The sequence below is a fragment of the Sinohyriopsis cumingii genome, chromosome 15 (genome assembly GCF_028554795.1).
Source record: "Sinohyriopsis cumingii isolate HCF-2022 chromosome 15, ASM2855479v2, whole genome shotgun sequence".
In the NCBI taxonomy this organism is placed as follows: domain Eukaryota; kingdom Metazoa; phylum Mollusca; class Bivalvia; order Unionida; family Unionidae; genus Sinohyriopsis; species Sinohyriopsis cumingii.
Genome location: NC_142975.1, coordinates 76,242,262 through 76,266,268, shown reverse-complemented (window position 1 = coordinate 76,266,268; position 24,007 = coordinate 76,242,262). Strand labels below are relative to the sequence as shown.

Sequence of the window (24,007 nt, the reverse complement as noted above, 5' to 3'; positions counted from 1 at the left end):
GGGTTATATTACAGTGCAACCCCTCTATAAAGCGCCCCACTAGAATGCGAATTTGGATATAACGCAGTTGTGGCGTGGCTCATGAAATTTCCAGTAATCATTTGCACATGAAAAAATATTTTTTGTTCAAAGTACATGAAATAGTGTATAAAAATGTATTATCATTATGGGGAAGAGATCATGTATGAAATCAAATTTAATATAATCGTGGTGTGGTTCTTGAAATTTTAAATACGTGTATGTGTATTTTTCTCGTAGGGGAAAAAAATATTTTTTTTGTTGTAAGTACGAGAAATAGTGTGTAAAATGTTTATTTTCATTTTGGGGAAGAGTTTGTGTAATATTTTTAATATAAACGATCGTTGCGTAGCTTTTGAAATTTAACAATATCACCAGGTTCTTGAAGTGTTATGCCAAAATAAACATTATCAGAAATGTTACTTGTTACTGATCCATTAGTAAAGCCAGTATTTCGTCTTTGTGATTGTCTTCAGTTAATTCTAAATACAATTATTACTCAAACAATAGCCAGCATGTATTTCTTCTTTAACTGCATACACAACCAAGCAGCAGATAATGTGGTGGTTGATAAAAGAGTCTCACAGTTTAATAAACATCAAAAAACAAAAGCTGCCAACATGTTTGCTGGGCTTGGTGGTGTTATTAGACGCAGTCAGTGTACCAATAAATAATGTCCGTTTTGTTAGGTGGAAATTGAAAGGGTATGAAATTGTACATGTGTTCAGCTTTAAAATTTTTTATAAAAGTGACTTGTGACCATTGCAGGCCTACTGCACTTAGTTCATATTAGTTCTTGAGTTTTACATGTATATGGTGTTTGCTTAAGAACACGTTATTAATTTCCTAATTTGTAAAAAAAATATTTTACCATTATGGAAAAGCAAGGTCACAAATGCAATTCATTCTCTTTACATTGTGCAAAAAATGTATTATCATTTTGAGGAAGAGATAGTGTAAGAATTTGAATAAAGTACAATATATAATACAATATATAATATAATCGTGGTGTGGTTCCTGAAATTTTAAATACATGTACATGTATTTTTTTCTCACCTGGAAAAATACTTTTTTTAAAGTACGAGAAATAGTGTGTAAAACGTTTATTATCATTTTGGGGAAGAGTTTGCGCATGAATTCGGATATAATACAGTTGTGGCTTGGCTTCTGAAATTTAACAATTTCACCAGGTTCTTGAAGTGTTATGCCAAAATAAACATTATCGGAAATGTTACTTGTTACTGATCCATGAGTAAAGCCAGTAAGTTGTCTTTTTGATTGTCTTCAATTAATTCTGTATACAATCGTTGCTTGCTCAAACAATAGCTGACATGTGTTTCTTCTTTAACTGCATACACAACCAAGCAGCAGACAATGCGGTGGTTGATAAAAGATTCTCACAATTTAATAAACATCAGAAAACAAAGCCGCCAACATGTTTGCTGGGCTTGGCAGTGTTATTAGACACAATCAGTTGACCAGTAAATAATGTCTGCTTTGTTAGTTGGATATTGAAACGGTGTGATATTGTACATGCATTCTGTTTATAAAAATGTATAAAATTGACTCGTGACCATTGCAGGCCTACTGCGCTTAGTTCTCAGGTTTTATATGGGTATGGTATTTGTTTATGAACTCATTATTAATTTTCTATTTTTTTATAAAAATATTTTACTGTTATGGAAAAGCAAGTTCAGAAACGCAAGTCGTTCTCTGCACTTTGCGCAGTGATTAGTAGTTTTCACAAGTTTCTTTCGATATTCACAAAATATGAAGTAAAAGTTTTTTGCATACTGAAAGCATGTGTTGATTGTTAATTATTGTTGCTGTAGTCATTCAAACGAATAGGCGTACAAGTGTTAATTATTGGAAATTTGCAATGGATAAATTTACACGGCAAGGCATATGAGAAAGTTTTAGCAGTATGAAATTTGTACTGACACCATTCATAGACCCTGGAACGTAATGAACCATACATGTGCCTCATCTTTCTTAACCTAATTTTGCTGCTAATTTTTCTCATTGAATTCAGACACATAATGATGTTTGACAAAATTATTGAGTAGTTTAAATATGTATGCAATTTTTGCAATGGAACTACATATATTACGGATTGATTGTAAGCTTCGATAGTATGATATCAGATGGCAAGTAAACAGTGTTGATACTCTGTTCATGCTGTATATTAAAAGTTAAATTCAGACACAATGATCTGGGAAAAAAATTGTTGAATATTGTAAATTTGGGGGCAATATTTCAATGGAATTACATGCATTATAGATGAACTGCATGCCACAACAGCACGATAGTAAACGATGTTGATACCCTATTCATCATATACGTTAGACATGAATACACATATATGTGCCAATGAGATGTTTTCTGAAAAAAATAAAATGTTGTAAAACCTGGCATTAATGCAACCCTGATATTATGCGATCCATTTTTGGGGGACCCCAATTATCGCATTTTAGCGGGATTCCACTGTACTTAACAAATTACTCATTTATTAAATCACCCATTGTTTTGGTTTTATAGAAATTTGGGCTTACACTGTACTTGGATTTTATCTTTACCTTTTATCTTGAATTTGTTCAAATGTGATATTATTTGAGACAATTCCTTGCGACTAGTTTAGATACCACATAAAAGGGGATCTTCTCAAAATATGTTAAAGATTTTTTATTTTTAAAGAGAAATTTTCATCAAGTTTGACACTGTGACGGTTTCTGATTTTTTTCAATTGTCTGTCTTTTTCATGTAGCATGTCCAGTATCAGACACCCCAGCAAGAGTTCAAGATCCAGGTATACAATCTTTCACATTTGTCTAGTTTTAAGTAAGGGTTATATTACTTAACAAATTACTCAATTATTAAATCATCCATTATTTTGGTTTTATGTAAATTTGGGCCTACACTGTACTTGGATTTTATCTTTACATACAGTTCACTTGGATTTGTTCAGATGTGATATTATTTGAGACAATTCCTTGTGACTAGTTGAGATACCAAATAAAAGGGGATCTTCTCAAAATACTTTACAAAATTTTTACTACTGGTCAGACAGAAAATAAGGAGAGCAATGAATCCAGGGTCAGGTCAAGTGTACAAAATTTCTTTGGATGTGAGAGTGGAGCATCAGAGGTCCAGTGTAAATTGGCATACATCATTCACAAATGTGATCAGATATAGCAAGGCATCCTAGCAAAACGAGAACTTACATAGTAAAAGATTTTGTTGCAAAGACATGGTTCATAATGGAGAAACAAGTTCCAGAGTTTGGTAGTGAACCTAAACATCCAGAGTTGGCACTCACAGATTTCCTCCAGGATGATAAGAAGTTATTACATGCAGTGAAATCACAGCACCAATATTTTACTACTAGGACAATCAACAAATTGAGTTTTAACACTGATGGTCATTTCATGAAATAAATCTTTGTGATGATTTTTGAAACCTCTTGTAGTATTGTTGCTAACAGTCTTTCAGAGCTTGGGTGTCCTGAAAAAAAAAGGTGATTTTTAAGAAAATGAACAACTTCATCAGAAAAAGTTTTTGATTCACATCATGATTATAAAATGAGTATTAAGCCATTAATGTGCCCAATTTCCACACCCTGGCCCAGCTGGTTGTCATTAATGTCCAGCGGGGATGGTATCCTCTTCTTCATTGTATTTAGGTCCCTCAGTAACTTGCATCCTTGCTTATAGTGCTATTTTTGGACCCTTTTATGTTCAAGTTTTTTATTGAGACCTGTACATCTATCTCACCTCAGAAAATTTTAAAGGTAAACCTACCACCTTTGAATAAAACTGAGATGATAAGAACCTGTTTAATTTGCATGTTTGCCACTTTGTTTCAGGAAATGCATGATTATGAATTGTAGAGTGTGGCAGCTCATTGATAACACCTTCAGCTAAGCCATGGAATAAAATTGGGATAATCAAAGCAGTTTCACAGACTGATGTTTGTCTATTTAATCTCCTGTTTTGGAATGTCAGTTAAACTTTCCTTAGTTTATGTTCAGCATTGTTTTTTACTTTTTGTCAACCTTAAAATATGTATGTTTGAAAATGTTATGTACTATTGAAAATTATTGCACAGTTTGGAAAAACTGGCGCCAAGGAAATGGAAGAGTCTGGATACATTCATTATTAATAAGAATTGCTTAACTTCCTCCTATGGTTTTTTAAGAAGGTCGTTTTCATCACATTCAGGGTCTACCATTCACTGACTTCAGACAAATTTCACCATCATAGAGGGCAAAGGTCAGGACATAGTCCTCTCTGACAGTGGAGGCAATTTAAACTTGCCTTTTGAAGGACTTGGCCCAATTTTCAAAAATTGGAGCCTGCTATGGCTTCATATCTGGTTGAACAAGGCAGCCTTTAAACCACTGTATAGAGTCTGTCTGACTCACCTTTTGTACAAGACCTGCTTCCTAGTCACTCAAGGTAAAGCAGGAAGCATCATTGAAATTTATGCCTTATTAGTTGGCTGAAACTGTCGGCAGTTCTGCCATGATGTTTTTGAGAATTTTTTGTGATGATTGCCAGCTTTGATTTCTTAGAACAAGCTCTAGATAATGGAAAATCAGTCGTATAATTGAAACTGCTGTCTTCTTGGTACCATTGTTCCAAAAGGCGTCTACACAAACCCTTCATTGCAATGAAGTGGTACCTGATGTATAGTGAGCTGATCAGAAGAGGTGGACTCACTTGTTCTTAGCACTCCATGAAGGAAGAGATATCATTTCTGCAAGCCCAATAAATCAGTCCCCAAAACTGTACTGATACTGATTGGCAGTTTGTAATCTGATCTCACCTCTTCATAAAATCATGCATTTGATGCAGACAGATATACCTGCAACAGATCAATGTCAATTTTAGATACTTATCAGTATTTCTCATGGCTCTTTAGTTACAGTAGGTTGAAGGAGCCTTTCAGCAATAAGTATTGAATATTTCAAAGTCAAGTACTGTGTTTGACAAAATGTGCATCAAGGTGGAATAACACAACCCTACCTCTTGTCACCATCTTAAATTCCATAGTTTCAACATGCTGATCTGTGGTTTCAAGCAACTAATCAGATGTGACTTTTGCTTATTTGAGTTTCAGTTGCTTTGGTCCTGTGACTTGCCTTGGCAGATATAATCAGCCATGTTTGTTGTTGTTTTGGTTTTGCTTAATCACGTTTTCTTACCTATTATGTATAGATACTTGCTTCCAAGTGTATATGACAGTCACATGACAAATCCCTGGAGCACAAAGTTGTCATGTGATCAAAAGAACCTGTAACTTTCAAATAAGTGAAAGTTGCATGTATTTGGAGAAGAAAGTAAATTTTGGAGTCAAATGTTTCTTATATGATCAAACTACAGGCATTATGCACATAGAGCTTTGCCAATGTCGCAAACTTGGATTTATTTTCCTTATTGGTGGCAGAATTTACCATCTGGCAATTTGTTTTATTGGCAACATTGTTTGGCTGTTTAAACTTGTACATACAACCACAGTTTTTGAGTGAAGAAATTCAGAGGACCCATGAAAGGAAGCCGCAATCTGGATATAAAATGCAATTAAATTTATCTATTGCTACATAAGCAAAGTCTTTGTCCATATTGACAAACCATCTAAATAATGCATTATTATATTATAATCTGCTTATCTTGACATCTAGCATGAGTACTATATGTTGTGAGATGTCCACTTTTTTGTTGTTGATATTTCTTGTAACGGAGATCAACCAGATGAGGCATTATCTCTTAATCTATCTTTTGTTGGATTTTTGGCCGCTCGCTAGTAATTAATATATTTACATAGACTGACATTTGTATGTGAATGGTAAGTAAAATTCCTCTTCTTTTCACTCAGAATCAAACTTAAATAAAAGTAATGGAATCAGGTGGATTTTGTATTTTCCAGCATGACTGGAACACATTAACTGTGCCGTGAAAGATTCCTTTTTGCAGGGAAAAAGTTTATGAACGCTACATACGCCGGCTTAAAGTGCAAACTATTACCAACTTGTTACGTACTGAACAGAAAACGTGCTTCATAGTTCATTATGTGATTGTACTATGTTTTCCACTGAATTCAGACAATATGACCTGTGACAAAATTGCTGAATATTTTAATCTGTGTTTGTGCATATTTTCGATGAAATCACTTTTATTGTGCATTCAATGTATATGATGAGATTTGTGGGTGAGTACACGGTGTTGATACTCTATTCATGCTATACATTATATATGTATATATAAACAGTTACTTCACATACATGTACCAATTCATGGCTCTCTAAATAAAGTAAACTATTATATATGCCTTCTCTGTTTTCACTTTAGGTGTATTTCTCATTTAATATGCATTGATTTAAGATGGTATCTGTGCCGGTGAAGCAGGTATTTTACAGCCTGCATTTATTACCTACCTCCTCCCCATGCACATTTTTTGGGGTACATGCATCGTTTTCTTCAGCTAACTGACCTGGTTGCTTATAACATGGTTTGGTCTATAACACGGTTGGGTTCTATGGCTCCCAACTACCGCGTTATAGCGGGGTCACACTGTATATTCAAGAGGGGACCACTTTTGTCTTATTTATGTGTTGACAGGCAGATGACATTTTAGCACTTTTGTTCCTAAAACAAACCCTACAACATGGTAATGACTTTTTGGATCGCTCTGGAGGGCTGGGTTTGTGAGGTAGTGTATGTGGGGTAGTGGGTTTGTGAGGTAGTTTATAGCAAAGACACTTTTCTTGTCCATAAATTGGTTTTAATTTAAAGGACATTTTCAAATATTTCAGACAAGGTTTAGTATCTGCAGACATAATAGAAAGATGCATCATGTATATGATGGGTTTTGCATTACAAACATGGTGTTACTGTGTTGACGTGAGTGGGGTAAACCAGTGGCAAGTGCTGCATGCAAAACATGATTTGCAATTACGAGGCAAAACAGCAGCACTAGTTTATTTTTCTATCTTTCTTTTGTTTTAGCTAATCTGACATCAGTTCACACTGTGGAAGAGTGGCCTGGACCAGGTGATTCCTCTAGTGCTATATACATTATTCCTTTACTATAAAACCTCTCAGTCTGCTATTCTTCCTTGTGTGGATTTGGTTACATATTTTGTTAATACTGCTACTTAATTTCTATTGATTTTAGTCTGTGGCATATGAAAACAAATTAAATACCTTATTTTTTACCTTGATTGTAAAGCATGGGTGGGACATAGGTATCACTTGGTGTTTGTTGTCATTGTTAGCCTAAGCATCAACAGTATGTTTTTGCATTTAGTTTACCTGTAGTGACATTTATGAAGCTTGATGGATGTATTGATCATGAGGTGTACTACTCCTCAAAGGTAAAAGTAGTTCACAGTGACATACTTTTCACGATTCCCATAATTATGTGAAGTGTTTGCAGATAAGTTTCTCTGACACTGTTACATTTTTGGTCATGAAACGTGATGGGTGCACATATCTTGAAAAATGCATCTAATCAGGGGAAAAAGTAGGTCACAGTTACATATTTTATCTTTTCATGGCTTTTCAAGGTTTGTGGATTATGCTGTAGTTGAGCAGGCAAAACATAACATTCCACATAATTCTTGTAGTGTCATTATGCCCTACCATGATGCCATTTTTGTGTCTTTTATGCCCTACTATGGTATACCCATGTTATGTCTTTATGTACTTGTTGGAAAATACTTTGGTATAAGGACTGGCATCATTTGTAATACTGGTGAATATCTGTTTCCCATGAACAGCTTTCAAAAAGAGAGCACTGTACATTGTTAAAGGGCACCATTTAATAGATGAGTTCTCTTTGTACTATAGTATATGATAATCAAGACTGTGTCAGATGGTGTGGTTAATAATATAAAATCATGCCTTTTGTAGTCGTATCATGTTTTGCTTACACTACTGCTGAAATTTATACTGAACATGTGATGTACATGTGCTTAGTATATAAGGTATTCATTTTTTTGTCTGGACCATTAGCTGTGGTTTTTAAACAGTCATGAATTTAGTTTAAGATAAAAATGTCACTGTTGCTGAAAATTTGCTTCAGTTGTACATTTGGGGGAGTTTTTGTTTAATGAGTTAATTTTTATTGATATTTATGAAGGAAAATTGGGGTCCAAAATAATAAGAGGATTTCTGTTTACTGAGGTTTCGATCTTGAGACATTTCCAGATACAACTGAAATATTCATTCATACATGCATATTTTATGGAACAAATGATGCCATTAGAACTACAGTAGACATAAATTGCCTCTGCTAGTTTTGATTTAGACGATAAAGTCATAAGGATGTCTTTTTTTCTTTTGGCAAGCTGATATTAATGGCAAGAGGGACAGGGTCACTTTTCCATTGCTGGCGGTTCCAGCAGTTAAGGTTTGTTGCAAGTTATTAACTACAGACCTGCCAACTCTTATGATTTTGCTGTAAGTCTTACGAAAATTACCCTTAAAATATGGACTTACGGCATACTAGCAAAAACTACTGAAAAATGATCGTTGCTGAAAAATCCGGATAATTGGCTCATCCATGTTTCATTTGGATCCGGGTTTCATTTTTGAATTAGTGAAATTAGTCAGGGAATCAGACTAACTTTACAGTAGCACCCCAGATGCTTTAAACTGCACCTGTTTGTTCATATGAAGCATCTGCATGATCTTACTTTTGATTATAGAATTTTTAAAAATGGCATCCAGAAAGAGATGAATGTTTAAGACAAAAGGGAAAATAAGTTTCTAGAAAAGTTTAATAATCAACACAGAAGAATACAAAGGAGTATTCAGATTCTTATGAGTAAAAACAACAAGCCATAGAGCTGCATGGGGTTTGGAACTAGAGTTTGTGCAACTGTATTAGTGGTAAATAAAGTCTACGCGTACTTTACAAACTTTTCAGTTGAACATAATGTTTATCGTCGATGTGTCAAATTTTTAATTATGTTTTCCAGCTTTACAGTAGCAGTTATTACTACTTTGTTACACCTTACTAAAAACTGGTCAATCTTATGGAAAAAAATCAACTGCCTTACTGAGATGGACTCGTCAGTGTTGGCAGGTCTGTAACTAGATTTCCTAAACCTCTTGACATGAATGATTATAGAGCTAAGACAATTTATTCAGCAACACCATGAGGTCAAGCTCTTAGTCATAGAAATTTGTGTTCCAGTTTTTGGTTTAAGAGTTTTCATTTGTTTGTATTTCCTTAACCTTATTTTGGATTTTGCTCTTATTTAGAAATGAATCATTGTGAAGCTAACACAATTCATTCTGCAACATTCTTGCTTAATACTTTGACCCTGGGTCAAGATCACCATGATATAAAATTTGAGTTAAGGTTTTTAGTTTGTATAATATAAATTTTACTAAACCTCTTGATGGTTTTTATTCAGATGTAAGTGAACCATTGTGAAGCAAATTAAATTCATTTGCCACATGCTTGGTTGCCAGTTTGTCTTTGAAAATTTGCATTCAGTTTTGATTACAACTTTTTTCAACTTGTTTTTCTTAATCAACCCCTTAATTGGCTTTGTTGCTTTGGACAATTCAGTATGAAGACAAGATAGTTTATTCTGCAACTGGCTTGTTTTCCCCTTTGACTTTGGGTTCAGGGTAACAATCATACAAAATCTGTGCTGTGGTTTTGCTTTTTTCATATGCTTAATTATTTCTAAATCTCTCATGCTTGGATGAATCATTATGCCACTGGATTCATGCTTGGATGAATCATTATGCCACTGGATTCATGCTTGGATGAATCATTATGCCACTGGATTCATGCTTGGATGAATCATAATGACACTGGATTCATGCTTGGATGAATCATTATACCACTGGATTCATGCTTGGATGAATCATTATAACAGTGGATTCATGCTTGGATGAATCATTATACCACTGGATTCATGCTTGGATGAATCATAATGACACTGGATTCATGCTTGGATGAATCATTATACCACTGGATTCATGCTTGGATGAATCATAATGACACTGGATTCATGCTTGGATGAATCATTATACCACTGGATTCATGCTTGGATGAATCATTATACCACTGGATTCATGCTTGGATGAATCATTATACCACTGGATTCATGCTTGGATGAATCATTATGACTTAGATAATCATTCTGCAACATTCTTTCTCAGTCTTATGACCCTCAGGTAAAGATAACATGTTTTACAGCAATAGTTTGATCAAGAACTCAACAGGCAGGCCTTTTACCATGTTTTCTGTTGAAATCACAAATTTAAAACATTTATGAAATTATTTACATCCCAGCCACAAACAGTGAGTAGTTTATTATAATCACATGTCTTTTTCATTAATTTATATTTCTCTTTGTGCATGCTATCACTTAAGTTTCAAAGTACCTATTGAGATGAGATGAAGTGCTGGTACAGTGTGCATAGAAAAGCTTTTGGCAGACACAGTTTTGATTGTTCTGACCTCTTTGCTGAAAACATTATGACTTCACCCAAATTGCCAAACTGATGCATCACCAACAAAGTTATGCTTGGGATGCATGTTGGATTGAAAAGTGTTATACATACAAAAACTGGCTTACTTTACATGGTTTTTACATGCAACAGTTTTGGGATATTGTTTGAGCTCATGCTTTTTTACTTCTCAAGCTGTGAGTTCTGGAATACTGTGAAAGTCATCCAGTTGAAGGTGAAGGATGCATACCTGTCAACCATTTTAAGTTGCTTTTGTCATTTTTATTATCATCTTTTTGATTCCACCCATGTAAACTTGAAGAATATTCTTAAACAGATGATTGCTGCATAAGAATAGTGTATGTGTAATTTCCGTATTTGCTATTTTTTTAAAACTGTATATGACCTATTTTCCTAACAGATTCATTTTATTGCATGGCTACATAACGAACCAGTCTATATTTTCAAAGAAAATGGCACCAGATCTTACATGAAACACTTTATGGTGTGAGTTGTGGATTTTGCATCAAGGAAGATGTTATAGTAGAAGGATCTTTCAAATTTCCAAGCATGTCAGATCAGAAAAAGGGACAAATCAACACCGTTTTACAAACTTTAAAAAAAGAATGAGTGTAATGTATAACTGCACTCTGATCTCCTGGCCATGATCATTGCAGAATTCAGTTTATGATCATTCAGCAAAAGTTGCACATGTAGACTAGGTGAAGTCAGTGCTGAGTATAAATACTTGTTCTGTAAATTTTGTATTTGTATTCTGGTTGTAATCTATATGGATTTTGCACATTGTGACAAGAATTTTGACCAATTGCAGAACCAGGTTTAACTTAGTAGAAAAAATGCATCTTTTTCATATAATGTGCTGTAATTCTGGAATGTAATTTATAGATCACACTTTTTATGCCTAAGAATATGATGTTTTGCCTCTTATAATAGCAATAATCATGCTTGTACCTCCCTGGAGGGTTGGGATGTGCATATATGATCTTATACGACTGCCACCCCTACCCCTTTACCAGAGGCTACCTCCTCTACATGGCCAGTTTTCTTGGCACCAACAAATTTGTGTACAAAAGTACCTCTCTTGGCCAGCCACCTCTCTGTTACAGCATGAGGCCAGCATTTGAGGCCAAGAAATAGTAATCTGATCATCTTTTTTGATGTCTGTTTCCAGATGTCAGGCTTTCATTACTGAAGTAATTGCTGGCGAAAGTACTTAATGTACCACTGTGGTAATATTGTTATCTACAAATGCCGACATTTACATGGGCACATTAAAGCAGTGATAGGATTTTGATCATCACACAGTTATTGAGTTCTTCTCTTTGATGATTAAGATCAGAGGTAATTGTTCAAGGTCATAACTTGGCCAACGTAGTAACTTTTGTGTTTTCACACACAAAAAGGAATGAACCATGAACAAAACAAGGTATCATGTGAAGACTGAAAACATACAGAACTGTATATATGTATGACTTCCTTTATAAACTAGGCATATTGTCTACTCTATAAAAGTTGTGTCTGCATGATTAAATTGTAGTCCAATCAGCAGCATAGGAATAACTCATGGCAAAAGTTAAACATATCATCATTTAAATGAAAAATTATTACTTTAGAAGAAAATGTAAAATTTATTCGACTTCACAACAGTGGGGAGACTCAAATGAACGACAGTGTAACATATATGGAGACTATTCTGCAGCAGTGGTAAAATGGAGTAAAATGGAAATTGAATGATTTTGAATGCCAAGTGATGCTTCTACATATCAAGATTTAAATGACATTGTCTTTGAATGGTTTTGCAATGCATGTGCTAAGAACAACCATTCACATTTCATGCTTAAGAAATAAGAATTATTCATTTATGTTCATTTGAAATTAATTCATAGACAAGACGACTCTTTTGATAATTATTACTACTTTTTAATGAAGATAATAAATGCTTTGAAGTTGTATGTAGCTTTCTTATCATGGGATCGCTCAAGTGGGCTAGTGGGTTAAAGCATCCACCTTGGAACCTTGGATGTGGGAGGTCATGGGTTCGAATCCAATTGAATCATAACAGACACTTATAAAAATGGTACTAACAGCTGCCTCGCTAAGTTCTCAGCAATAAGAAGTTAGTGTTAGGACTGGTCAGCCTGGTGTCAGGATAATGTGATTGAGTGGGACATGTCTGTGGCACCATGCCCCAGTGCTAGACATCACTATAAACTGCTACATTAAAAATCCAAATCACACATGCACACACACAATGTTACTACACATGCAGTCTTTTCACAGATATAGTCCCCCTCTGGAAAGACCTCCCCTATCAAAGGGCCACATTCCTGGTGCAGAAGGGGTGGCCTTATGGGTGGGAAACCACTTTAGAAAAATAAATATATTTTTCCATCAGTTTATTTTAATTATGACATGTAAAGTCCAATCTCAAATTAAACTTTTTGCCCATTAGATTACACTTATACCACTCTAGGGATTGGCAGGCATGATGATATAAAAAATTATGTCTGCTGTGTATCATCTTAATTCATCAACTTCATATAAATAAAATACATGCCTTCTAATTCAAAATACTTCATTTCTTGGGCAGTGTTCCATAATAACATACCTTACACGCCATTGTGTCCTGAAAGCCTGGAGAGTTCAGGTATGGACAGGATAATCAGAGTGCCACAGTCGTCAGAAAGCAGTGTAACACAGCAGACAGGGTTGGCTAGTGAACTGGTACAATCAAGGGCGGTCAGTTTGATTCAAGAAAGAAGGGAGGTAACTCCTGTGGGTGCTTCAACTGCCAGGAGGGCTTCTGATTTTGGACACAATACAACTGTAAAAGAATATGGAACAAGCTCAGGTACCCACCATTTTTTATTAGCATTGGTTTCAAGTAAACCATGACATTATGCTGCAATTGCTTTGGTATTGGTATCTTGATTTGGTTCTGTCCATCACAGGAAGCTCCTTAACCTAGCCTTTTGAACAAATACTTGATGTTGACAAATAACATTTCGTTGTCATGTTTTTATATGTTGGTGACCTAATTAGATTTTCATTCAAGCAGAGCAGTTTTTGATTATTTAGAAAAAAAATAAACTTGGGAATTCTTAGATATTTTCTTTGCTTCAGTGGGGTTATATTTTTGGGACAAATACAAATTTAGTACTGAAATGAGAAGGATAGAGGGTCTGTTTGCTTAATAAATTACATTTTATCTTACCAGTGACGCATAAGCAAGACATTTTTATTAAAATTTGGACACTTATGTCTACATTATTGGTCTTGTTTATTTAGCTCCAGTACACTTCAGAACTTGAGGCACTTATCATTACAAAAGCTAATTCAAACACAGATCAAAGCGACCTTCTCATTAATGTCAAGCAGTTACATCAAGCTTATGCATGCAACATCACCTTAACTGTCCAGGTTGGAACTTCTATATCTACATATGCCGCAGGATCTATTGATATTCACTGTCACCAGAAGTATGTCACAGTGGCTTATTTTCATATTCAGGCAATTAAGTCAGACTTTTGAATCGTGCATCTGGTAAACTTAGTTAATCATAGCATCCTACAGAATTCTTGTCATTGTAATTTTTGAACATATCAGTGTTTAAGAAGCACCAAAATGTCATATTTTCTTGTTTTTAATAGCTTGTATTCAGTAAATCTTTAATCATTAGATATTTGTTATCATAAGAGGAAATGAAATTATTTTACCCTCTCTAACCAATTAGGTCCGATTCAGGAGCTGACAAATGGAAAGGGTACTACTTTTCATGGAGCAGGTGAGGTCAGAGCAGAACTTCCTGTAATTGTGCCATATCTGGATGGAAGAACACAAAGGGATTCTGAAGATACAGAATTGAAAGAAGAGGAGACAGCTGTGAAGTGCTCACAAAAGACAGGAGTTGTGATGGACGGGACAGATGTGCCCTTTACAAATGAACTGATGGCAAAAACAGATGGAGCAAGTAACACCTCAATTCTAGATCTGAGTAATGTTGTCAATGACCCATCAGGAGTTTGCCCAGAAGAAAGAAATGAAGAGATTAATTGTCAAAATCCATTTCCATCAAACTTTTTTGAGGCACTAGGGAATCCAAATCTGCCAGCTCCCATATCAGCAGATTCCCTATTTCAGACAGATTCTGATGAAGATGACAGATATGAATAGATAATCATGAGCATTTAAAGTTGAAGGAAATGATCTTCAAATATTGTTATACAATGATGAAATGGAAAACCTTCCATTTTGCAGGGTAGAATGGATACAAATGATGCAAATAACAGATGAATGCTTAGCTGGAGCAATAGAAAGATGCATAATAATTTTGAACGGTGTGTTTCTTTGCATCCAGTCAAATTATTTACAGAAGAATAAAAAATAATTATGTAATGGCACTATTTCATCAAAAATCAAAATGATTAATTTTATGAGAAGATTTTTATTTGATCTGATATTTGAAGTATTAATGAATTTTAATCAGATAATCTTTTGCGGTATGAATCAAATTTTATTAGGACATATGGTTGTTGACTGAGCTTATTTGCTTTTACAACTATCAAATTAGCAAGAAACAAAATAAAAAGAACAAAGAAAAATAAACAAAAGATTCAAATAAAATAAAATATGAACTTTCCAATATATATGGTTCAGAAATGAAGACAATCCATAGTTTTGCCACATTCTGCATGTCATTATGTGTCCAGAACTGACACATTGTGCACCTTCAACAAATGCAGTCAGGCATTTTTTACTAGATGAAAAACCTTTCTTAAAACAAATTTATATAATACAGTCAGGCATTTTTTACTAAATGAAAAATATATATATTCTAATTTTCTTTTTAAAAATGGCAAGAAATCTCAGTCTTAATTGAACGTACACATGTGCAACAAAAATTGTATTATATTTTAGGAAAAATATTGACAAAACAAGCACATGTAATGCTTTTAGTCAGAAACTGCCTTTAAGAAAAGGACACACATTTCCAGCACTGTCTGAATCATGTGGGCATTAGTTTATTTTTTATAAACTTATGATTCAAGGGGAACAGTGTCATATTTTACTATTTTTGCAAGAACCTAAAGCTTTGTCCAGCATATTTAGGGCACAAGAGCTTTTTTTCCAGCACCAACATTATGCAGTATTTGTTTGGTTAAGAACAATCAATCATGTTGCATTTGTTTTTACTGCAACTAGTCATCTTTTGCTTTGACACTGTGTTTATGACCTATCAGCTAAACGTGTTTGTGATCTTAAGAAAGAGCATATACTGTTCATGCCATGTGTTTGAAAGGTCCCCTGTTTTTGCCTAACCTTTGACTGGTCCCGTGTTCTTACCATGCCTTTGACTGGTCCCCTGTTTTTGCATAGCCTTTGGTATCCTGTTCTTGCCTAGCCTTTGACTGGTCCTCTGTTCTCGCCTAGCCTTTTCCTGTCCCTGTCTCAAATAATACTACAGACAGGTCAGGAACTATTCATGAAGCAAATAGTTCAATAGACTATGTTGAAGGGGTTTCCATAAAAATGTGACAACAGATAACTAGATAATGTAGATTAAAAATATTTTGGTAAACAGTATCATACAAACCCCACAAACATCTTAGCAAGAGTCAAATTGAAGAATTATCTTTTTGTCAATAAAATTATGTCTCTTAATATTATCTATTTGTGATGCACCTTTTGTGACATAATTTATACTTTCAAAATCATCAATTTATCCAGTTTGATTACTCATATGATCAAACTAAAGCAGATTACTTGCAAAACTTCTGTCCAGTGCCAGAGCTGTTTCCTGCATTGATTTCATTATAGTTTCAACAGAACATTTCACAGATATATGGGATACTGTTCACAGTATATTTTCATGTCCAGAGGCTTTTCTGCAAATGTGTTACATGCCAGAGTTGTATTCATTTATTCATCTCTTCAGCTCTAACTGAAATGCATGAATGCAATACTGTATTCACTTCATGCAGCTGTATGATTACAAGTGATACCACGATATGTGAGCCCTGTGAGTTTGAATTTAATATTTATACAATTGGTTATCAATATAACAGTAGCACCACTCCATTGGCCTAAGTTGTTAGAGCACCTGCCTCAGATGTGGGAGGTGGTGGTTTTATATACCAGCTGAGTCATACCAGACACTTATAAAAATGGTACTAGCAGCTGCTTTGCTTGGCACTCAGCATTTGACTGCATGGGACATGCCACATTTCTGTGGCATGATGCCCCTGTACTAGACATTGCTATGAACTGCTTCACTGCAGACATCACAGCGATATGACTCAGATTGTTAAAGCTATGTTAAAAATCCCAAAACACACACACAAGAACAGTAGCAACTTTCTTTGTCAGTCACGTGTATTTCTGCCATTGTCACATCTGCAAAACTGGAATTTCTGCCATTTGACATCAAATGTGACTCAGATTCAGCAGTTTGCAGAAAAATATATTAGTGTGATCAGTTGGAAATCTTTATGACTTTGAATACTCTGAAATGTTGATAATTATGAATACATTAATTTTTACAGTTTACACATTTAGCTGATGTAGGCTTGTTGCGTTTAAGTTGTTTTGAAGGAAAAAAGCTGACCGTTGAATAATGAAATGTTGCATAAGGACATAACATTTTAAAATCACATTTACATGTGTACAGGTTTTTTTAGAGAGATATATAATTTAACCTAATTTGTGATAGGATAACCATTTGCCTCCTGGACCAATACTTGATCCATTGCAATACAACCAAACAGGACTTGGCAACAAGGCAGAAGATATAAGTGATTAATGGATAATTCATTCATTTAAATCATTTAATAGTGAAATTAATCAGTTGGAGCAGAACACGAATCTGTTGGCCACATGTCATTTTTAGTAAAAGAACAAATAAGTTTAATAATATTTCATCATATAAATGCAGTGGTTCCTTAAATGGAGGTCAGATAATGTAATTGAGATTATATATCATTGCTGTAGATAAATATATAGCAATGGTGCAAGCCTCTTTGAAATTTAAAAGTCAAAATTGTTTACATTTGTCACTTCATATATATGACTATGAAATAAATATTGTCTATTTTCTTTTTAGATATAAAAATATATTGAAAAGAATTTTAAGTTACTTTTTTTAAAATTTAAATTTTGTTAGTTGTGCATCAAACTATTGCAGTTTATTTTTTTACTGATTTTAAAGAATCAGTTGAAATCTACCCCTTGTAATTCAATGTTTTCAATTAGAACATTATAACTGCAGTGAATCATAAGATATAATTATATCCAAAGCACAAAATTAAATATTGCTCAGTTTGGGACTAATCAAGAAAACTAATGTGATTGAAATTAATTGTAGATTTTATTCGATGAAGTTGTATTTTAGGATTAACTATAGAAATAAATCCTAAAGAGAAAAGCTGCAGAAAATAAGTATTTTCTAAGGAAAATTTGCCTTCTCTTATGCACCCGGCCAAGTCATACCCAAGACTTATAAAAATGGTACTAACAGCTGCCTTGCTTGGCGCTCAGCATTAAGAGGTTAGTGTTTGGACTGGTCAGCCTGGTGTCAGGATAATGTGACTGGGTGGGACATCATCTTATGTCTGCGGCATGATGGACAGTGCTAGACAACACTATAAACTGCCACACTGCAGACATCGTTGCGATATGATTGTAAAATTGTTCAAGCTACATTAAAAATCCAAATCACACACACATCTCCTTCTCATGTGCTGAGAAGAAAACACATTTGAATCCTGCACTTCCAACTGATGTCATATGTTACAATAAACAAAGCAAAAAGCTGAATTCATTGCTTAAATTAATGTTTACAAAAATTATTTATCTTTTGGTGCATATGAAACTTGGTGCTGTTAAAAGTATTAACGATTAGGCAAACATATGTATTCACTAAAATTTCTTTAAAAAAAATTCCATGTATGAAATTAAAGAACCAAATTTTCCTCCATTTTTGCTGTTAATGCAAATTTTTCAATCATTTATAAAATGAAAATAGGGTGAAAAGATATGCAAACCTTTGACTGTAAAGTCACCCCATTTATGACCCTGCAGCTGTTAATGAGGCCACTGCATTCTTCATAAACAGGACCATCTTTCCCACTCCTTTTATATCTCAATGAATGTTTTGTTGATGGAACAATATTTAAGTTCAAAGTGAAGTTCGAAAATAATTAACAAATATTAATATTGGAATTTATCATTTTTGTAAATTGAATCATGTTTTCAATTTGTAATGATATTTTTGACACAATGATTTTTTGAAAAATCAGTGATTCATGGGTTTGATTCTCACATAAAACGTTAGAAACAAAGAAAGCCTATCATTTAATTGTCTTTACAACAGTTGAGGAAACAATCTTAATTAGGATATACTCAAAAGTAAATGGCAGGGCATATGAATTGTAATTCAATGTGCCATTGGTCAATAAAATATCCTTTTATGGAAAGTACATAATACGCAATTAGCTCTAGTAGTCAGCATATTATGGTATATGTATTTATTCAGAAGAGGATTATTCTTACTAAGTGTTGGAAGGGCAGAAAATTATATTTGGAAACCAATGATTATATTTCTGTATTGATTTTCCTCCGCATTAAGAGGTTAGTGTTAGGACTGGTTGATCCGGTGTTAGAATATTCAGACTGGGTGGGACATGATGCTACATGTCTGCAGCATGATCTCCCAGTGCTAGACATCACTATAAACTGCCACACTGCACACATTGTAGTAATGTGACTGAAAAATTGTTAAAGCTATGTTAAAAATCTAAATCACACACACACACACATATGTAGCCAAATGTTTAATTTTTTGTTGCTTATTATTTTGGCAAGTGACAGCTGCAACATTGCATATATTTGTAATTTTGATGTTGTAAATTGTGTGTAATATATATATATATATATATATATATATATATATATATATATATATATATATATATGTGTGTGTGTGTGTGTGTGTGTGTGTGTGTCCTTTTTATAACTGTACTTTACTCATATTGCTTTCATTCCTTCATTCTCTTTTCATACAACAATATGCATGTTATAGCTTAGCTAATTTTAGCATGGATCTTGCTCTAAAGCCAATTATAATCTTGCTTTTCACCAGTGACCTTAATAGTTTTTATATTTTTACTTATATTGGGTCTTATTTTATAACTTTCTTACCAGAGAGACTTGCTCACTTTTGTGTATTTGTGTCCATCAAATACAAAATGTATATTTTTATTCGATTTTTTTTATATGTATATTGTGTGTGTGTGTGTGTGTGTGTGTATGTGTGTGTGTACTGTTCATGAAATCATTTACTATGATTTATGGTGGATATGATTTTCTTGCTATACATTAGGTTGTTGGAAACGACTCTAAATAGCTAGCATTACTCCACCAACAATAAGTAAAATAGGTTTATGCCTGTATTTATTCCTATGGTGTTAGACATTTAATTAAAAAATATATATTTTTTTATTTTGAATGAAAGGACATGAATGCAAATGATTAGCAAGAAGTCAGACAGTGATCTAAGGTACTGGAAAAATTTAGTGACTGGAAAGTTTTTTATTAAAAAACGCAGAATTCATGTCATGTTTCAAACATTAAAAACTGAAAAAGTATATTTTGAAGACAAAAAGTACAACTTAGAAAGAGCACATATTCTCCAGTGTGTGTTAGATAATGTCCTAATGACATAACAATATAGCTCTTGCTGTTCATACACACGGCCTTGAAAATGCTGTCAGTAGCAAGTCAGATTTGTTCTTCAGTATTTAGTTTCACGGATGTTAGTGCAAATAACTTTGACATCAGTTCATATATGCATCCATGATAACTCAGTGGTTATGGATAGAAAGGATGCTTGAAAACTAAGGAAATATTGACAGGTGTTGTGTCTAGAGTAGTGTGACTGGACCCAGGATCTTGAATGTTTGTTATTTCATTTGGAGTGATATTTTGGAATGTTGAAAAATGTATGTGCAATAAAGATGTGGGTTCTTTTTTAAGACGGTAAGAATCTCAGGGATGTATGTGACTCCAGTTGTGAAGACAAAATCTGTCTCTGGACATCCATAAGCAGAGTCTCACAGCACTCTGATTTGCATTCACTTGGATTAGAATGTGACATTGTTGGGATTCCAGGATGAAAGTATTGACAGTGTTTTTAGAAAAGGATGCCATTATGTCTTGGAAAGAATTGGAGCTTGTGATTAAGGTTTGGTTATGCCATATGATCACCAGGATTGGTTAATACCAATCTACTAGGCACTGTATGGAGGGGAACGAAATGAGGATGCCAGCACAAGAACTGGCCTGAAAACATGGAATACATTGGCTTGACATTTCAAGAAGACCAGAAATAACTGCAGTCTCTGGAGAATTATTGTCAGAATGACATCGGAAGTGGCACCCCAATGGGATGTGCTGAATTGAGACGATATATTTTACAGCATAGTAACTAATGTGTCATTCATGTGGATTGTGCAAATTTCAGGTTTTTATCACTATTTTTTGTTCAGACAGTCATTCCAAATGGAATACTAGGACTGTCAGCACAACTATAGCATCTTTCTCCTATAGAATTTAAATACATTGACAAAGATGAGTGGAACACTGTCTCATGAGCTTGACTCTGACAGTTATGTGGAAGCTGAAAGGAACACGTTTCATGAGCTTGACTCTGACAGTTATGTGGAAGCTGAATGGAACACTGTCTTATGAGCTTGACTCTGACAGTTATGTGGAAGCTGAAAGGAACACGTCTCATGAGCTTGACTCTGACAGTTATGTGGAAGCTGAAAGGAACATGTCTCATGAGCTTGACTCTCACAGTTATGTGGAAGCTGAATGGAACACTGTCTCATGAGCTTGACTCTGACAATTATGTGGAAGCTGAATCAAACACTGTCTCACATTCCTGACTTTTAATAACTATATGGAAGCTGAGAGGAACACTGTATCATGTGCTTGACTTAGACAGTTTTATGGAATTATGTTCTTGCGAGATGATGTCAAAAACAAAAATTCTAAATAACATTGTGCTGGTAGGCATTCTGGATTTGCCTGGTCTTGCATGATGTGACCTGTTAAATATAAAATAAGGGCAATTGATTGTCAACCTATTGACAGCATTCCATGCGTATATGACAAAGAATAATATTTCTTAGGAATTGTGTGTATCATCATGTTGCTAACCTCGGAATGTTCCATCACTACAGCTACGAGACTGATTAATGTAATATATTCCTTATTGGAGTAATATTTTATAGATATTCTAGTTAGATTCATTAAGTTTGTGATCTCTCATTAATAAGTTTGAGATCTCATTTTATATCTTGCTATCTTCCTTCATTTTATATGAGAGACCGCCCCTTCTGCCAACTAAAAGCGGTCTCTCAAGACAGGTGGTCTCTCATAAGAGGTGTGTGAAAATGGACTGGTTTTCAGGGTCAATAGTTAGCATTGTTGAAAAATAAATAATACCCATACTCACTGTACATGTATCATATCATTTATTCATGAATCTTGTTAAATAATGCATGCATTCCTCTCAAAATATCTTTATATAATAAAGATATACATCTATCAAACGAGAATAAAATTTATATTTCAACATCACATTAATATATACAAAAAATTAACAGTTAGATATGATGTATATATCTTATTTTATACACTTATTCACTTGTTTTTTTTAAAGAAATCCATTATACTTCTTTGTTGACATGTTTTACTCAGCTATTTGGTCTGAACATGTATCTCAATTATTGCCCTTTCATGAATCAACTTCCCACTTACTGCTATGTTTTTACTCCTTGCGACACAAAACCACTCCCATACTCGCTCGTTCAGATCTCCGTAAACTGTCCGTCGTGCCGTGGCATATTTCCTCTGTGCTTGTGCACCTTTCTGCCATTCGTTTCTAATGGACTTCTTGTCTTTGATTACATTTTGAACTTGCGTTTTACCGACGCTTAAGCTGACTGCTATTTTGCGAGTGGTCTCGCCTTTTTCATTTCTTTCAATGACATTAATCCTTTCTTCCAGTGTTAAAATTTTTCTTTTTTTCAGCGGAGATTCTGCCGTTGTTATTAGTGTTGACGTTATAAAGACTATCGGTTTTGATCAGGTTTTGGGGAATTGTGGAATAAATATATATTATGTACCAATGAATGAAACCAAAAGACATAATTAACTCATCAGGAAACAATACTGTACATTTATTCTGAGACGAAGTTTAAATCAACAGCGTTATAGCTCGATAAACAAATGTTCCGACCATCTGCACCCACGTAAACAGATTGTGGCTTGGTGAAACACTAACAAAAGAAATAAAAAATAATTTTAAAAAAATCCGGAAATGATTCTCACTTACTAGTATTAAAGACAATGAGCTCATTCACCCTCCAGGCATTATGGATTAACTGGAAAGCAAACGACGTACTCAAACCAACACTGAAGCCCTTTCAAACGATTTCTCACTTGGACATAAGGACTACCGGCGTTTTGTGAGTTTTCATACAGATAAAGAAAAAATACAAACCTCTAAATTGACTGCGTATATCCATCATTACTCCCTTTGATGTTACTCTTACTGGCTATTCACATGACTTCGGCACTACAGTGGCGGTTAGTGACATGTACTTTAGTCTGGTTTACTGCAGTTTACAAATGACACCGTACGCTGGAGTTGTAAATTTCACAAAACTGGTATTGTAGCAAGACAAATTATTTTTAAATACTTTATTAGAGCAATATTTGCCATTTATGCAGTCTTTGTTACAAAGGATTAAATGATGGTTAGAGGTGTTTATCCCGATATATGGTTGTTCAACTATAGTGTTATTTAATGTGCACTTTGTTTGCATACTACATTTATCCCGAGCTCTAGTGTTTACAAAGGATTAAGTTAAGGTCAGTGGTGTCAATCTGTTTTGATTTTTTGGCGATGCGGTTGTTCATAGCAGTGTCAAAATGCATATTTTGCCAAGAAATCGCGGTCGCTGGTCGCGTTCAGCAGGTGGTCGTTCATAACAGAGCGTTTATATAGTAAAATCGATCCGTGCATTACGATTGTGGTCGGAAATGAGAGGTGGTCGCTCATAGCAGAGGTCGCTCATGACAGGTTTTACTGTATATATATATGTGTGTGTGTGTATGTGTGTGTGTGCTACTTTCCTACTACTTGTCATGACTTACAGGCTGAAAGTTAAACCATGTAGTAATATTAATGCCTTTTTGAACTTGTTCTCTCTGTATTGTTTCCCTCTGTTTGGGAATTTTCTAATGGCCTTATTCCAGGCTAAAGGAAATTTGTCTAACTCAACTGTCTGCAACTTGTTAACATGAAATAGCTTTTAAATTGTATAATAAACTCTACTGTCAACTTTCAGTTTCAGCTAATAAAATTGCTAGACAAAGAGGCATTCATTTCAATGAGAATGTTCAGTTGTAGTATTACTTTATTTTTTCAT

The 24,007-nt window shown here is 34.3% G+C and overlaps 1 protein-coding gene and 1 long non-coding RNA gene across 5 annotated transcripts in view; one reads left to right on the top strand and one right to left on the bottom strand.

Annotated features, from left to right (window-relative positions):
- Positions 1–22,123, top strand: part of LOC149782102 (uncharacterized) — an 80,692-nt gene extending 58,569 nt beyond the window's left edge. For all 4 annotated transcript variants that reach the window (XM_089933543.1, XM_089933539.1, XM_089933542.1 and 1 more), the window contains 4 exons: positions 2,783–2,824; positions 7,023–7,067; positions 13,102–13,362; positions 14,245–22,123. In XM_089933543.1, coding sequence (XP_089789669.1) covers positions 2,783–2,824; positions 7,023–7,067; positions 13,102–13,362; positions 14,245–14,684 — 788 coding nt within the window. In that variant the 3' untranslated portion in view covers positions 14,685–22,123. The remainder of the gene's footprint in view (positions 1–2,782; positions 2,825–7,022; positions 7,068–13,101; positions 13,363–14,244) is intronic.
- Positions 2,832–23,618, bottom strand: LOC149782101 (uncharacterized). Its single transcript, XR_016414222.1, has 3 exons — positions 23,077–23,618; positions 13,120–13,335; positions 2,832–3,519 (listed from the first exon to the last, which is right to left on the bottom strand). It is a non-coding gene; the product is annotated as an uncharacterized LOC149782101 (long non-coding RNA).
- Between the last annotated feature and the right edge of the window lie 389 nt (positions 23,619–24,007).